Genomic DNA, 17,563 nt, shown 5'->3' with positions numbered 1-17,563 from the left:
GGGAAGTAGGCACACACACAAACATGTGCATAACTGATTTGTTAAAATCAGAGCCTTAGTGTTGTCTTAGACAGATATAAATCATTGCAATTAAATTATCCAGTAAGAATTTGTGTAATACATTCTACGAGGCTACCCTGGAAAACATGAGTTGTCATGAATTGGTTATTCAGTTTTTGATGCAAGAAGAATGCAAAGATTTTACTAATGTACAAGCTTTCAACTGACAACTAAAACAAGTAATTTCTTTTTTTTTTAAATTAACTGTTCTAATTAACAAGGAAACCATCCTCCCCCTGAATTAGTTTATCTAATTTTCATCTTTATTCAAAGCAAAATGACAATGATTAATTGAAAATTTAATAAGCAGTAATTATTAACTTGGCAAACCTAGTACCAATTAACACTCTATTAAAACTAATTATGACATGTTTCACTCAAGTGTTTGCATTTAATTGTTTCAACCACTTAAAAAGCACCTTAATTAAATGTTCTGTCTAATTAAAAACATAGATTCCTAATAAAAATGGTTGACTGTAGATTAAAAATGTAAGAGTTACAAATGTGCTACGGTTACTTTGGGTTTTGTTCAGTATTTCACATATGTGTGTGTATATACAAGTGTGGGAAATCCACAACTTTCCCCAGTTTAGAGCTCTACATTTGCAGTTGGTAATCCCAACACTTGATGTCATTTGCTTTGTTATAGCAGCATCATTGAAAGAATCAATTTTTTTAAATTATTGTATTATCATGAATAATCCTAATTTTAAAGTACTAATGCACAATCCAAATGAAACATATTGACTTTATTTGAACCTGTTCAAAATGATAACTATTTCTGTTACACTAGTGCCTATTAAAGTAGGCTCTGTACATACATGTATGAATAAACAGTCTCTGATCCAAAGAGATATGTTTAAACTGAAGTTTTGGAGAGGGAAAGAAATAAAATTAGAGATAAAACTTATGCCTTTATTTTTATGAGGCTGAAAATATGCCTTTATATTACCATACCATAAATGTTGTTTGTGGGGAGGGCATCGGGAAAGGGGAAAATCATACCCTTCAACTATACAGCCAGGGCCTAATTTACTTTGAATATTCAAGGTGAATTAAAATTCTATCTAAGTGGCAATACAGGACAATAATTTTTGCTTACGATCAAAGCTACAGCTTGACTAATTGTATATGCAAATCAGGCAATTTATATTTAAATTATGCATTCCTATTCTAGTCCCACAGGCACACACAGATCAGCAAAGGGAATTGGTAGGACATTTGCAAGGTGCTTGAATATTTATTACCAACTGCAAACATTCTCTGATCGCTTGAAAAGAAATATACAGCAGCAAACGTACAGATGCAGTTTTATTACCATTTTTATAAAATGGAGGCAACTTAAATACAGACCTTTTGCATTATATGAACTACAGTTATTAACAAAGCTGATTTTTTGAGAGAAAATCTGTAGTCTTTATGGCATTTGCTATGAATGGAAATATTTTTAAATGTGTATGAGGCACTTTCACTGCACTATATAATCTCATCAAATCTTAACCTAATATTGAGAGGTTAGCAGTGGTTAGAAATCCCAGTTTAAACTGTTTTTACAAGATTTAACAGAGATTTCCTAGTTCAATGCTTTATACATATTTATTCTGATAAACTGGTTTTATTTTGAATACTGTACATAAGGTGGGAGGAAATAGGTTCAGTTACTATAGTTTATAATCTAATTCTGTATTGTAAAAACTTACTCGAAGGCTCAAATGGTGTTGTCAAAGTGTTTTAAAACATTCTAGATACCACAAGCTGGGGCAGAATGAAAATATCTCTGGTTTTGGATGAACTATAAATGGTGTTTTGGGTTTTCAGTTATATTTGATTATATAAATGGAGAGTTGATATATCGGGTGTGATATCTGATTGTATTAATATAACCACAAACAAAGCCAAAAAGAGATAAAAGCTTATTTAGTTTTTTCAATCACAAAGCAATAAGCGTGTTTCAGTGCTGTACAAATACATGACTCTACCTCTAAAGGAAACTATTCTTCCACATAAACACTTATTTTCTGCACATTCAATTATTATAGATAACCCATAATAGTTGGAAGTGCTTTATTACTCCTGAGGAAATTCTGCGCCAAAAAATAAAAAATTATGCACACAATATTTTAAAATTCTGCAAATTTTATTTGTCAGTAAATAAATGTGGCTCCCACATGGTAGTGGGGAACACAAGCCACTGACTGCATTGAGGTGGGAGATCACCCTGAAGCCCCCACCTCCTCCTGTACAGGGACTTGGCGGTGAAGCTGCACCTGACCCTGACACAGTGAAAGGGTTGGGCCTGCCCCAGAAACACCGTGGTGCCCTGCCCCTCTGCACCAGGTGAACGAGGCGTGGGTGGGTAGGCTCAGCCCAGCAGGGTACAAGTGTGGAGGGACTTACTGTGGGTGGATCCAGGTGTGGGGTGAGAGGTTTCTATGTGGGGCAATCTGGGCACGGGAAGCTCAGTCAGAGATCTGGATGCACAGGGGCTCGTTGGGGGGTTCTGGGTGCAGGGGCAATGGGACTCTGCAGGGGATACAGGTGAAGGTGGTTGGGGCTCAGCAGGGCGGGTCTGGGTATGGGGGGCAGATGCTGGGTGGAGTGGGGCTTGATGGATTGGGGGTCCAGGTGCAGCTGGCTGGGGATCAGTGGTGTGGGGGTCATCAGAGGGGTCCAGGTATAGGGTGGTAGGGCTTGTCGGGGTGAGGGTTCGAAGGGCCTGCTTAACGGGGGACCGCCAGCTGCTGCCGAGGGGAGGCTGCATGTCAGGCTCCCACTTCCCCTCCCGCAACCCCGATTCCCCTATCCTTCTCCATTCCCCTCTCCTCACTCCCACATTCCCCTCCCCTGCCCTATTCCACACCCCCTTCCTTCCCCACTGTCTCTTCCCCCCTACCCCCTTGCCCCCTTCTGTCATTTCCTCCACCCACCCTTACTCAGAGTGGACACCCACCATGGACACTCACTGTTGCACAGAAAACAGGAAGGATCCCAGCACACAGAAGGGGAGCCCGACTGATACTAGGACCCAGGAGGCAGTGTTCAGCTGCAGAGTCAGCAGAGCAGAGAGGAAGCCTCCTTCAGCTAGGCAGCTCTGAACTTGCAGAAATGTTGGCGAGGGGCAATGGCACATAACCCTGTGTGGCCCCCATACCTCACCTCTCTTTGGAGGGGGCAACCCCCCCCTGGAAAAAACGTGCCCATGGTCTTCCCCATGCCTTCTGCAGGGAAGCACCGGAATTCTGCAGGCACGTAGTCACGCAGAATCCTCCCAGTAGTAAGGCTTTATGGACAGTGAGGCACTGCAGATTTGATTGTCACAATTCAAAATAAAACCCATATTACTTGGACAATAGCTTAATGGCAGTTATGGACACTATAAGAAGAGATTTTACTTTCCTAGACTAGACAATACTTGACTTCCCACAGAAAAAGAATAATAGTGGCATAGGCCACCACTACCCTTCCAGAGAGAGAAAGGGTAATTAGTTTCAAATATCAAAAAGTATGAAAAATGTGGCTAAGGATGCACGAGTCTAACAAATATATGTATACGACCTCTTAATTTCCTCACAACTGCTAATCATTTTCATGGGTTCATGGGTTCAGTTACAACATTCACTCATGCTGAGCTTCCCTTACTCATGTGAGCAGCCCCAGCGAGAGAGGCATTCAATAGGACTGCTTGCAGGAGTAAGCTCTACTTGACACAAACAGTGTCTTTTGGGCCTGACCTTACATACTGAAATCAATGGCATTCTTTCAATTGACTTTTATGGGAGCTGAATTGGGTTGTTATGGCTCAAGCCTGCAAGATGCTGAGCATGCTAACCTTGCTCCAACAATAGGGTGACCAGACAGCAAGTATGAAAAATCAGGACAGGGGATGGGGGGTAATAGGAGCCTATATTAGAAAAAGACCCAAAATTCAGGACTGTCCCTATAAAATCGGGACATCTGGCCACCCTATCCAACAATCATGTAAGCATGTGCTTAACTTTAAGCATGTAGCTAGTCCTAGTGAAGTCCACAAGCTAAGCACATGTTCACATACATGATTTGCTGGAATAAAGCCCTGGACTTCAAACTTGTAGAAGTTTCTCACTAATGTTTTGATGCTTCAGGTTTTCAGTGCCCAACTGAAGACAGCTATGCCTGATTTTCAAGTGCTTAATCCAGGGGTGGGCAAACTTTTTGGCCTGAGGGCCACATTGGGGTTGCAAAACTGGATGGAGGGCTGGGTAGGGAAGGCTGTGCCTCCCCAAACAGCCTGGCCCCCACCTCCTATCCACCCCGTCCCACTTCCCGCCCCCTGACTGCCCCCCTCAGATCCCCAACCCATCCACCCCCCCTGCTCCTTGTCCCCCAAGTCAGCACAAGGACACTGATCCCCGGGTGCCCATGCCTATGGACTAAAAGCCTCTTTTTCACCTGGACTAGGCTGAGCTGCACCTTCCCTCCCACCCACAAAAGTAGCTATATTACAAGTTTCATCATGATCTGCTGTGAGAATTACGCTAGTTGTTCCTTTCTCGGGCAGGTGGGAAGGAATTTGTCCCTCATCGCCAGATTGGCCAAGGCAAGGTGGGGTTTTTCACCACCCCCAAAATGGGCGGGGAGCTTAGTGGGGGCAAAACAACCACAAAATGGAGGTTAAACTATGACAGGGGTAGGCAACCTATGGCACACATGCCGAAGGCGGCACGCGAGCTGATTTTCAGTGGCACTCACACTGCCCAGGTCCTGGCCACCGGTCTGGGGGGCTCTGCATTTTAATTTAATTTTAAATGAAGCTTCTTAAACATTTTAAAAACCTTATTTACTTTACATACAACAATAGTTTAGTTATATATTATAGACTTATAGAAAGAGACCTTCTAAAAGTGTTAAAATGTATTACTGGCACGCGAAACCTTAAATTAGAGTTAATAAATGAAGACTCAGCACAACACTTCTGAAAGGTTTCTGACCCCTGAACTATGGTGTTGCAACTCATTCTGTAAGCTTCGGGCAGATGTCCAGAGCAGGTACTCCATAGGAAATGGATACAATGATCAGATAAAATGGACTGGGAAAGGATTTAAAGGAGGTATTCTTTAAAGGAGCAGAAATAGGGGAAGTTCGGGACTCCTATGACTGGCAGGGAATCAGTCACCTCTTCTTTACAGTCCTCTTAACCCTCATTTGATGAGGTAGTGGTGGTGGCAAGGTCACAACAGCAGCTCGCCTGGGAAGCAGGAAAGGCAAGGGAAAGGATTGCCAGCAGCCCCCCAGGTATATGTAAATGATTCTGGAATTACCTGCACTGTACAATTTTATCTGCCGGGTACGCTCAGACATTTAGGAATAAAATTGAAGACGAATTAAACCACGTCCAGGGTCTCCAGTCCTTAATGTGACCAGCTGTCCCGATTTTATAGGGACAGTCCTGATTTTTGGGTCTTTTTCTTATATAGGCTCCTATTACCTCCCACCCCCGTCCCAATTTTTCACACTTGCTGTTTGGTCACCCTACCGGTCCTTCTTCTTGCATAGCTGGACAGTGGTTATAGACATCTTATTTACGATTCTCTCAATCAAAAACTATGTTCAGTTAACATTAAGGATCCAATTTAAACCCATATAGGCATGAAAACAGAGTTGGGACTAGAACCAGGTCTGAATCAAAATCCCAGATCCAAAACAACCCAATAGGACAAATGTTCATAAGGTGTAAACTGACACAGCTCCTTTCACACCAGCTGATGATCTGGGCCCAGAACTTGAGAATGTTTGAAATTTGATAACAGCCCCAAATTTTGCTGCTCTAGGCCATCTCTAGTAAAGAGTGAAACACCATTCTTCTTTCACTTTCCTGTGTCTAGGAATTGCAAATAATTTTATATGTCAAGTTTACAGAATTTGCCAAGCAGCAATACCTAGAGACCCTATGAAGAATAAAGTTTCAATTTCAGAAATTCCTCTATACAACATTGCAGTAAAAAATCCTGAAACTGTTGTATCTGCCATTTAATCATTAAAATTATGGGTCACCTTATCAAAGGCAGTAGCAATGGGACATAAATGTGCCTCTGCGCTCTAGCATTTGCACAATCAAGCAGAGATTTGCATATGCAAAAATCAGGCCTGAGTGCACACAAACTGGTAGCTGAGCTGACGCCCTGAGGATGAAAGCCTAGCTTCTTTGAAGTCAATGGCAAAATTTTTGTTGACTTCAATGAAGCCAAGATTTCATCCCACGACAGCAATATGATCCCTTGCAGTGAACCCCTCTGCTCATGCCAAACTTCATGGAGTTCAAGGAATTCTGTACTATTCTGCCAATGCAGAACAGATCACAACATCAGGGACTTATACTTGTTGCACCAGCATTTGCACACACTGAGCGAAGTTGTGCAGATGCTACGTTGTATCCATCTTTGAAATTACTGTGTTTAGGAGCGTAAATCTCACTGTTGATTAACAGCCATGAAATATTACACATTTTTTCACATTACAATCCCAACTCTGTGTTTTTCCATTTTTTTTTAAAGTACATATTTATGTTTTCTTTTCCGTTGGAGGTTAACGGCGTGGAAATCTTCAAACTTAAAAAATTGTCAAACTTTATTTTTTTTAAATTGCTCACAGACAGAAACTTTTGTATATCAAGTTTCAGCGTGAAGCCATTATTACCCCTGAAAATTGGGTTATTTAATGGAAATATTGACAGCCCCTAAACTGTAGTGGCAGATGTTTTTATAATAAAGATTATTTCATGTTCTGATCAGTTCCAGTTTACGATTATTAAATAAAATTTCTTTTTGTTACTAGTAAGCCCTTTCTTTTTATTCCTCACATCAGTGCATTAACAACTGCACACAGCTGCCAGAACACTAAGCTCATGTTTTTAAACAATTCTTACCAGCTTTCTTCCAGATCTCCTCTGGCACATATCCAGAAGCAGGCCTATGAAGGAATTCCCGATGTGATTCTACAAGAAGGAGTGGGATAGGGTGGGGAAAAATAAAGAGTACTGTAAGCAATGCTTAATCGTTAAACAAGGCTTAGAGAAATGCCCTTTCCCTTTGCTTATTAGTCAGACAAAAGCATGTGAATATCACCTTTACATAAAATAAAGAGAACACTATGGCCATAGCCCATAAATGTCACCTAGACCAGTTAAATGTTTGGGACTCTAATGTCTCCTCTCAAGCCGAGCTGTTACTATTTCATTTTATTTTTATTTTACAATGTTTAAAGCCAGATACATATGACACTTTCCAGCCTCTTAAGGCTGGTTTTGCAAACCCTACTGAGGGATAGACATTTTTCTTCCTTTGTAATCATATTTATGAAAAGAATAATGCAATAGTTTGCATTTGGCAGTTCTATGAAAAAGCGAATGGTTACTGTTGAGAGGAAGAAAAGACAAGATGTGACACTGATGATCAAATAAGCCTTCCACAGATAAAAAGAAAGGAGCATTTCTGTATGTCCAAACCTACACTTCTCTAAATCTCAACAAACACTATTGGATCTATCTGCAAAATTTTCAAAAATAGGAGCTGAAAATCAGGTTTCTAAATCCAGACCCCTAAAAAAGTGGCCTGATTTTCAATTCTCCCATTGAAAGTCTGGTCACATTTTATAGGCTCTTGTCTTAAATACTTTGGCCAGTGGGCTTGATTCTAGGTCCACCGAAATCAACAGGAGCTTTTTCCATATACTTCAAAGGGCTTTGGATCAGGCCCTACATAAACTTGGCTGCAACAATTCACTCTGGCCTAAAATTTAACATACAAAGCAAAGGAGAATGCTCTCTTTTTAAACAAACTTTCAACCCCCCCAAACCTTCCTTTAAACTATTTTTCAAAGTAATAAAGGAGTGTTTAAAAATAATAAGAAAAGAAAAAGAATTTTAAGATGCTTTCTGTTGCTTGCATGGCCAAAAAGGCAAAAATACTTGGATTTAAAGTAATTAAGTTTAGCAAACAACTAGTCTATAACAGAGTATAAGCATTTTAAAAAGGTACTGGTAAAAGTAAAAAAAAATCTGATATTTGATTTTGAAAACTACTAAGCGCACACGCATAGTTCTTCTGACACAGAGTTTTCCTACACCTACCAATATGGTTTAAAGTTATTATTAGATAATACTGTATATGGTTCAAAAGCAGTCTTTTGCAGACAGGCATTTATCGACTAATATGTTGAGCCATTAGTGTCTAGAGCAGTGGTTTTCAAAGCCTCTGCCGCTTGTTCAGGGAAAGCCCCTGGCAGGCTGGGCTGGTTTGTTTACCTGCCGCGTCCGCAGGTTTGGCTGATTGCGGCTCCCAATGGCTGCGGTTCGCCGCTCCAGGCCAATGGGGGCTGCGGGAAGCGGCACGGGCCAAGGGATGTGTTGGCCGCCCTATTTAACATTGCTGGTGTTACTAATGCATTGTTCAACTCATGTCAACATTTTTATCAGTTATAAGTCTGATTTTAAGTATCCAGGTGAAGGTGTGGCAGACTGTTTACCATCCCATAAGTTATGTACAACAGGGAAAGAGAACATATCTATAGACTGGCAGGTTTGATAGTTTCATGTCCAGCAGATAGTAGAGAGTTCTCTTTACAGTTCTGTTCATCACTAAGGAAGGTGTGTGAACAAAATATCACCAATTATAGCTGGATGGAACATTTTGAGATTTTGACAAAAAAAGATGAAATTTTAGTGAAAATTTTTGCAAAAATTACAATCCATCTTTTCAACAGCTCCAATCACCCTGATACTGTAATTAAAAAATGTCAGACCTGATTCTAAGAATGCATATACATTTACTATACTCAGGGGAGTGAGACTCCACCAAGTTACTCATTTGCAGGATCAGCCTATTGATTATCATACACTTCAATGTTCTGTGAAGATCTCCATCTTGTGCGCCTACAGTGACCAAGAACTTTCTTATTGCTTACACCCTGCCTTCTCCACAGAAAATAAGTTCACTGGAAGTGTTCCATTTGATTCAGGGGAGGAGGAGTAGGTGGCAGAGAGATCTCAGACTCACTACATTTGAACATACTAAATCACTGGTACAAAGTCAGCATGTTTCTGGCTGATGGTACAAACAGAAGTGAAAAATAGCTGTGGGATATTATCAGATACAGCAAAGGTATCTTGGGGAGCAAATAAAGAACTAATGGATCCTAAACCCAAAAACAAGTCTTCTCTTCTGTTCACTTTCCCCTCATTTGTTTGTCACACTCACTTGTGTTTTGTATTAAATTGGTTTGTCAGTTATTTGGGTCAGGTACCATGTATTCACAGAGAACCTAGCCCACTGGGACTATAAGTCTGAATAGGCCCTTTGAGCACTACTGCACCATTAATACTACTAATAATACAAATGAAAGAGGAATGTGGTATTAGGCTTCTAGGTACACAAGACTTTCAGCAAATGGAATTCAATGACATCAGTGACCAGTTTGCCAGCTAACTGTTAAAATTTCCAAATACAAAGATCAATCAAGCTCATATTCAAACTGCAAGTCACTTACATAAAGAAAGAGATTTGCTGTAAGGAAGAATTAAATCAAGATCTCGTGAGAGAGACTTCCACAGCTTGGAACAGGACACAAGAAAGAAAAAAAAAAGGAGCACTTATGATTCTAATAAGAAACACATTTCCAAATAAGAAAAAAAATAATGAATGTAGATATGGTGAAGTCAGCCCTGATAGTTCCATGAAAAGCAAGACACACGTCTGCATGGAACTAAAGTACAGGAAGTGACTGAAGGACAGTAAAAAAGGGGGACATAAGATGAAGCCTCAAGAGAGTTGCTCATTAAAAACAAAACAAAATAAAAAATGTAGGGGACTTGAAAATCTGGCAAGAAACACAAAAAACTACTCACTAAAACCCAACAGCCCAGTCCTAAAATATTAGATATAAATCAAATTGAAAAAGTCATAAAGAAAAAGAATGCATCATTGACAGGAGAACTGCAGAAATCAGAAACCATACAAAAAGCTCCCTAACAAGCAAAGAGAGTGAAATTATCAGACAAATTTTAGGTGGGAAAGGATTTAAATGCCAGAAACAATACTGGGTTTGTTAGTTCATACAAGATAATAAAATAATTATGATGAACGATGAGAGCAGGATGAGTTCACAATAGTGAACTTACATAGACAACAATGAAGTAAACTAATGTTTGAGTGTTTCTTGCTACCGGTGCAGTTCTAAGTGGACATTTGTACTCCTCAGAAAATGAAACAATTGTAACCAGTACCTGTGTGTGAACAGATGAAAATGAGGTAAGATAAAGGACATTATGAAAGCTAAGGAGGTCTTACAGTATTGTCCTTCAATATGAAATTTATCTCTTTGAGGAGAAAAGACACTGGACTCCCATGAAGTCAAGGGAAAAGTTGGATTTCCTCACATGAACACCAAGGGGGCAAAGATACAAAAACAAGAATGAGTTTTTCCTGGCACTCTATTGGATGGTAGGGATGGCTATAACTTACATTTTTTGGTAAAATATCTGAAGAAAAGGAAGATTGCTTATGTTGCAACTTGGATGTTTTCTTTCAGAAGAAGGGAAATAACCTCAAGAACTCAGTCTATTGTCATTGTGATGTAAGGTTTTCTTGTAAGCACTGGTGTATTCACTTCAGGAGTTTAATCAACCATGACATCAGAAACAGTTCATAAATCACTGACAGCCAGCCAACCGGGTTCTGAAGTTCAGCAAGTACCATGAGCATTTTGTAGGCCATTAGAGACTTTTGACTTTACAGAAACAGAAGCAGTGTTGAAAGAGTAATACATGGAGATATTTTTAAACAGCTGAAACAAATACAGAAGCTCAATAAGAAAAGTTACACTGAAACTAAAAGCTGGGCAAGTTAAGAAAAAATAAAAGATATATGCATGGCATCACATAGTGATAAAGAAATAAAAAAAAAGGTAGGAAGACTAAACCAAGGTAAAAGATATCTTCCAGATGATGAAAAAGGACAATGCATTTTAGAAAGAAGAAATGGAAAATGGATTGAATTTACAACAGAATGGACACCCTTATCATTGTGTAATAAACACTCCAAGAGCTGCAATCAAAATAATGAAGGGATGAATACATTGCCTTTGAAGGACCTAGCTGATCTTATTTGGCTCAAGACAGCAATGGATGGCAGCACCAAATTTGGCCTTCCTTCTGCAGTGGACAGAACGAGCCTGTGGTCACAATGAAAGCTATGACACACAAAGCATCAAAAGGATAAACATTTTACATCATCAAGTTATTGACTATGTCTGAACTACAGAATATTTTTACATACATATTTTGCTTCATTCTGACACTAAGAATAAACATACAGAGCTAGCAGCACATTGCCAACAAGCCTCAATAAAAACAAATTCTAACAACCCCACTTCTTTAGGATACGGTGATTGACACCAATCTCTAGTAGATATAACCCTGGTTGTAATGTAGGTGAGGAAACAGACTTGGCTAATGGGTCCATTCTTCCTAATCTATGCTGGCAAAGTGCAGGAACATCATGAGTAATGCTGAAAAGGACTTCAAGCTTCAGTGGTTACATGTGACTGATATAGATGTAGAGATATGCCATAAAGACTAGACACTGGAATTCTGCCTCAGCTGCAAGGGTTCCAATTCAAAATTGTCATTCCAGTGTAATGTTAATGGAGTTACACTGATGTAAAACTGGAGAAATGCAGTGGTGAATCAGACTTCAATTTTCCAGGCTTATTGGCTTGCACCATCTTCAACTTTACTTAAACATAGTTTTGAACCAGCATCATTCTTTAAAATGTCTGTCATAACAATCTTTAAAGTATAAAGTTGTGGTCATGGGGCACAGAATTAATAACAGTTTGGTTCAAAAACACAAGTACTAAATTACTAACTGGGACAAAAAAGCAAATTTCCTACAGCATGCAGTAGCAGGGTCTATTTCTTCTTTTCTAGCAATTATTATTTTGGCAAGCACCAGCATGGAACAGTATAAGGCATGAATAAAGATTATCCCTGCCTCAGAAGTTAGAATAGGAGATCCAAATTACAAACTAAACAATTTAGCAGCTCCAGTTCTCTGCAACAGCATACCACTTATTACGCTACAATCTAGCCCAAGCCTCCATTCCAGCTAGTGAATTAAAAGCATTAAAAGCTGCAGTGATTGCCATCAAATCTTTACAATTTTGCCATTTCAAGCAACAAATGTACTCTAGCATTCATAGTATTCCTCCAAATTCTCACTGGGAATACTATGCCATCATGGTAAATACTAATTATTTGCAAATGGCAGTGGAAAGATTTCAGTGGTGACCAACATACAGGCATGGAAGTGGGTATGTCACTGCTAATGCAGAATGGGCTGAAGGAGCTGGTTTAGATAAAGTACAAACTAGTTTTGAAAGTTTAGATTTTAAGTTTTTGTTTAATATATGGCTAATGTATGTGTTCTTTACAACTTCACATGCCCTACACATTCTGGTTTCAACATGACCTAGCACAAAACATGGAGACTCTTGTGGGATTTCAAACTCCATTTTGTAATATTTCTGTACAGATTTCTACCCCCAAAGAGGTTTAGACAAATTCAGGTAAACTTCACCTTGGAACCTTATGAAGTTGCCTACAAACATCTTCACTCAATAAGGTTACAGGTCTTATTTACAATTCACAAAGCCTTCATGGTTAACTTATACCATTGTGTGTCTATTACAGTATACTTATTTATTGTTAGGAGGAAGAAGATCACAAACTGTTTGGAGTATATAGTATTTAAATCCCTCAACAGAAGTGCATGAGTACCTATGAACAATTATTCACTTGAAAGACCACTACCAGTCAATCAAGTGAATAGTGCACATAAGTTCTGTTTGAGTCATTGTTAGATTTTTATTAACACGTATTATTTAGCGCTAAAGGAAATGTATTTGTCTTATCTTAGTTGCACACATTCATGTACTTTTATTTATACAGAACAGTGAATTTTTAACCTATTACAAGAGTTTCTAGCAGTTTAAAACCATTAACAATAAAGTAGCTGTAAATATGAAATGCAAGATTTTCAAATGTCTACCTGATTTTCTAATAAAAAACAAAACAAAACAACAACAACAGCAAAAACTATGGACTGTCAAACTGAACAAAAATGCAACATAGAAGCCAGAGATTAAAAGGAGCACAAAAAAACCCTTTTTCAGTTGTAGAGAGATTTGCAGGCTTCAAATTGATCAGATTTTTCTTTAGCTGCTCCTGGACCAAGACTACTAAATTTCAGTTCAGAGTAACTTTTTAATGACAGAACTATAAACCTAAAAAGTAGTTGTTCACAATGGTTACAGTGAAAACTGTTTTACTGTGATGGTGCCATTTTAATCTTATAGAAAAAGATACAAAGACACAAACAGTGTGGCCACATGACACTTTTTCCTTGCTACTGGAGATAACAAGCTGGTAATTTTTAAAGGATGGATTATCTCATTTAAAAAAGTACAAAGGGGAATTATTGACATTTAGAATCCATACACAAAAAAGCAATATTTATAGTTGATAGGGCCTTAATTAAAATTTTGGAGTAATTTTTTCACTTGCTTTCTCACCCTTCCCTCAAAAATAAAAAAAACAAAACACTGTCTTAGGGGTCACCAATGCTGCTTCCATGAAACTGCACTTTTAAAGTTCATATTTTGTTAACCTTCCAGAGAACTGTAGTCTACTGGGATACTTCCAGATTTAAGATAATGTAATTATTGTATTTCCTTTTTAAAAAAGGCAAGTATCTGGTGCCCTGAGTGTCAGATATATAAACATCTCTTGTCAGGGTCCTGTGATTGAAATGAATACAATATCACTGAAGCATTACAAATTACTGATCCATAAACATAGCAAAGTAATTTTTTTTTTAACCAAGCTAACTGGAATGGGTATATTTAAGTGAAATGGACTCAACTCCAGTCAGTTAAGTCTGTATCCATCACAACTACAGTGGTAATTTGGGCATCAAATTCAATGGACTATGTTATGCAATGTGGCTTTTTACAGAAATAAACTTGCTTTCAGGCACATCCAGTGTCAAGTATGTAAATAAACGATGATACACCATACATCTCATCTAGTCCTGTGTATTTCTCTGCTCTTAATTTTTTACATGGTAACTGCAAACTTTGTTTTAGGACTAAGTACATTACTTAAAGTTTTACACTCTTGTTATCAGGATTCTCTAACAGTCAAGGATCAATCTGCTGGTTCAGTTTATTGGGAAATAATGAAGACACTACATCCTTCCCTATTTCACCTGCTAATTACATGCAGAATCTTCTTCCCAGCATAGCTCAAAACCTAACAGTTCTGCATTACAGGTTTGTTGGAGATGGGCTCCATAGGTCATGACTTAAGTAGTTTCCTTCACACAAGGAGTAATTTCAGGGGCTTGCCAGCATGGTGGGCATTTTGGCTGTCATACTTATGTCTGGATTAGTCAGCTTCTTTCTTTAGATCCCCAACATGAGTCATAGAAACCATTACCTGAAACAGTATTTCGGAGAAAGTTGTCCAAAGGGACTATACTGATTAGCTAATTCAGTGATGTCATTCCTGGTGATACCTCCTTCAGCTAACTGAAATTCATTTCTAGGAATTCTAACACCAAGACCCCATTGGCTCAAATGAGCCTCCTTCAAATTTCTTGTTACCAAGGGGCATTAAATATTGGTTTACCATCATGAGCATATATTCTCAGTATATGTTTTCTAGCTTCCTTCACTCGTCACTGTTTTTTTGGTTCAGTGGCTGAACCAAAAAATATGTTTAGTTTGGAATGAAAACTGAAAAAAAAAAATCAGTTTCTCACCAAAACACAAAAACAAACGATTTTGCTTGGGTTCATGTTAAACAACACTTCCAAAACAAAATGGTGATTTGAAATGACATTTTGCTTAGAAAATATCATTTTGAAACAAAATCTTGAAACACTAAATTTTGAAAATGCTGGGAAAAAACATCTTTTTTTTTTCATCTGAAACAATTTGCCAAATTCAGTCAGAATTCGCAAAACATTTTGGTGCCCCGAAAAAATGAATTTTTCAGTGAATTTACAATTTGCTTTAAAAATTTTGCCCAGCTCTGTGTACAACAATATTGCTCCCCACAGAGAAAGAGACAAAGAGGCACCACCAGCAATCTCCTTTCATCTCAACAGCCAAATAGGTGAGCAGGGGGAAAAAATGGCAACCTGGTATTGGTGGATCACAGATAACCACAAAATAAACATAGTGCGCTATCCTGATGTGCTGCAGTACCTTGGTTGTGATAGTATCTCAGTGTGTAATTATTCTGATCATCACACATCATCCAATATTAATGAATTCTAAAAATGCATACATTGAAATATGATTATTCTGCGGCTTTCTGGTACTTCCAATTGTTGACAGAGTCCTCCTGCTCTTTGAGTTTAAATGCTACTGATCTATACGGGGAGAGAGCTTGTCCTCAGAACACAGAAGGCTAGATTCACAAAGGGATTTAGCTGCCCAACTGCCACTTTAGTCACCTAAATCCCAGAATCAGGCACCACTGATATTCAGAAAACCTCTGCTTTGCTACCACTGAACACTAGAGGCACCTAAACTCACTCAGTGCCAATGTTTTTCTAGGAAAAGTTCTAAGCCTGTTTACCAGGTTGGGCCCCAGAGGGGAGCTCACCCAAAATGGCCAGGGAGAAGGGAGGCAGAAGAATCTGCCTCATAATTTTTAGCCCATTGGTTAGGTTACTCACCTGGACATGGGAGACCCCTGGTTCAAGTCTCCCCTTTGTCTCGGGGTGAGAAAAGATTTGAACAGGGATCTCCCACCCCTCAGGGGAGCGTCCTAGCCACCAGGCTAAGGGATATTCTGATGTGGGGCTCCCTCAGTCTCTCCTTTTGAAGCCGTTCCACTTTGGATGAATAATTAAAGAGTCTTTGGGGCAGAGAGGGGTGGGGGGAGAGAGAGAGTGCAAGCATGAGAAGGACTCTGTAGATTAGTGGTTAGAGCACTCACCCAGGACATGGGAGACCCAGGAACACCCTCTCCCAGGCTTCCGTCAAGAAACACCTGATTTTAGGAGAGTGTTCACAACTGAGAATCCCAAGCAGAGATAGGTGCCTCCCTCCAGCCTGGAGTAAGGCACCAAATTCTCTGACACACCCCTCTCCTTGGCATCTCTCATTGGCTAGCTTAGGCTGCTCTTCACTCAGTGTGCTGGCTTTTCTGAATTCCATACTTAGGCACCTATCTCCCTCTATTCATTGTACAGGAAGCCTGAGCACTTACCTCAGGCTTTGTGAGTCCCAGCAATTTTCTACGCGCCTAAAAGTAAGGATGTTGTGATGCTGCATGTCATAATGCTTAGAGTCCCTTTGTGTATCTAGCCTGGAGTCTATGGAGAAGTATTAAGATTTTTAAGTACATTTGGAAATTTCTCATCTGTCAACTTTCTTTCTCAAATTGAATATAAATACAGGTCAGAAGTTTCTGTATGAGTCTGTTTGCTAAGTACAGATGTTTCCCAAGGTGTGCCGTTACATACAGTGGAATTCACTCCATCAAGTTCATTTTGATTTCTCTTGGTCTTTTAACAGTATCACAGAATCATAGAATCTCAGGGTTGGAAGGGACCTCAGGAGGTCATCTAGTCCAACCCCCTGCTCAAAGCAGGACCAAACCCAACTAAATCATCCCAGCCAGGGCTTTGTCAAGCCTGTCCTTAAAAACCTCTAAGGAAGGAACAGTCAAGAAGTACCTATCTTTTGGTTTAAATGATGAGGGTGGGGAATCAAACAGTGTTCATCTTATTACTTCACCAAATTCAAATTTGCATTCTGTCTCCCAGCTCCTCCACCTACGTACATTTGTGAATGGAAGGAAAACTGGTGATTATCACAAAAAGGCTATCAGGAAGTGAAATTTGCATTTAGCTCTTAATCTTCAGTGAAAAGGAACATTTTATCGGTATTAAGAGAAAAAATAAATCAGAGGAACAAATATGAGCTTCAGCTGTAATAAGTAAAAGGAAGAAGTCAGGAACTGGGGCTTGGCTAATTTAGAGTGGGACTGATAATGGACTTTTGAAGAAAATAACTGTACCTAATGGGACTGGATCTGGATTCACTGGACTCTGCTGTCTGGAATGGCTGCTGCTGCTACCACCTTTTTTTAAATCCTCTGCATCACTGTACCGCCGTATCCAGTAATTAAGCTCTTCACGGTCCGCTTCCTGACATCGCCGTAGTACAGTGAGAGATCGCCTTGTTTTTTCCACCATGTCCATGATGCAGTTTAACAGCTATTAGTAGGGGCAGGGGGAAGGGAGGAGCCAAAAGAACATTTGATTATGATGTGCCATATCCCCGCAGAAAACTCAGTCAATTTAAGTCATTTTCTTACTTCAGTTGCCAGGGTTTCAAAGGAGAAAGATTATCTCCCTGTTCTTTTAAATAAAAATAAAATAAAACTACCGGTACT

General features: G+C 39.3%; 1 protein-coding gene across 10 annotated transcripts in view; it reads right to left on the bottom strand.

The window, feature by feature from the left end:
• Window positions 1-17,563, bottom strand: part of RUNX1T1 (RUNX1 partner transcriptional co-repressor 1) — a 141,242-nt gene that overhangs the window by 17,836 nt on the left and 105,843 nt on the right. For all 10 annotated transcript variants that reach the window (XM_045006917.1, XM_045006914.1, XM_045006908.1 and 7 more), the window contains 2 exons: window positions 17,186-17,384; window positions 6,962-7,030 (listed from right to left, as the gene is read on the bottom strand). In XM_045006917.1, coding sequence (XP_044862852.1) covers window positions 6,962-7,030; window positions 17,186-17,384 — 268 coding nt within the window. The remainder of the gene's footprint in view (window positions 1-6,961; window positions 7,031-17,185; window positions 17,385-17,563) is intronic.

The sequence above is a fragment of the Mauremys mutica genome, chromosome 2 (genome assembly GCF_020497125.1).
Source record: "Mauremys mutica isolate MM-2020 ecotype Southern chromosome 2, ASM2049712v1, whole genome shotgun sequence".
Classification (NCBI taxonomy): domain Eukaryota; kingdom Metazoa; phylum Chordata; order Testudines; family Geoemydidae; genus Mauremys; species Mauremys mutica.
This window is presented reverse-complemented; position numbering and strand designations above follow the sequence as displayed.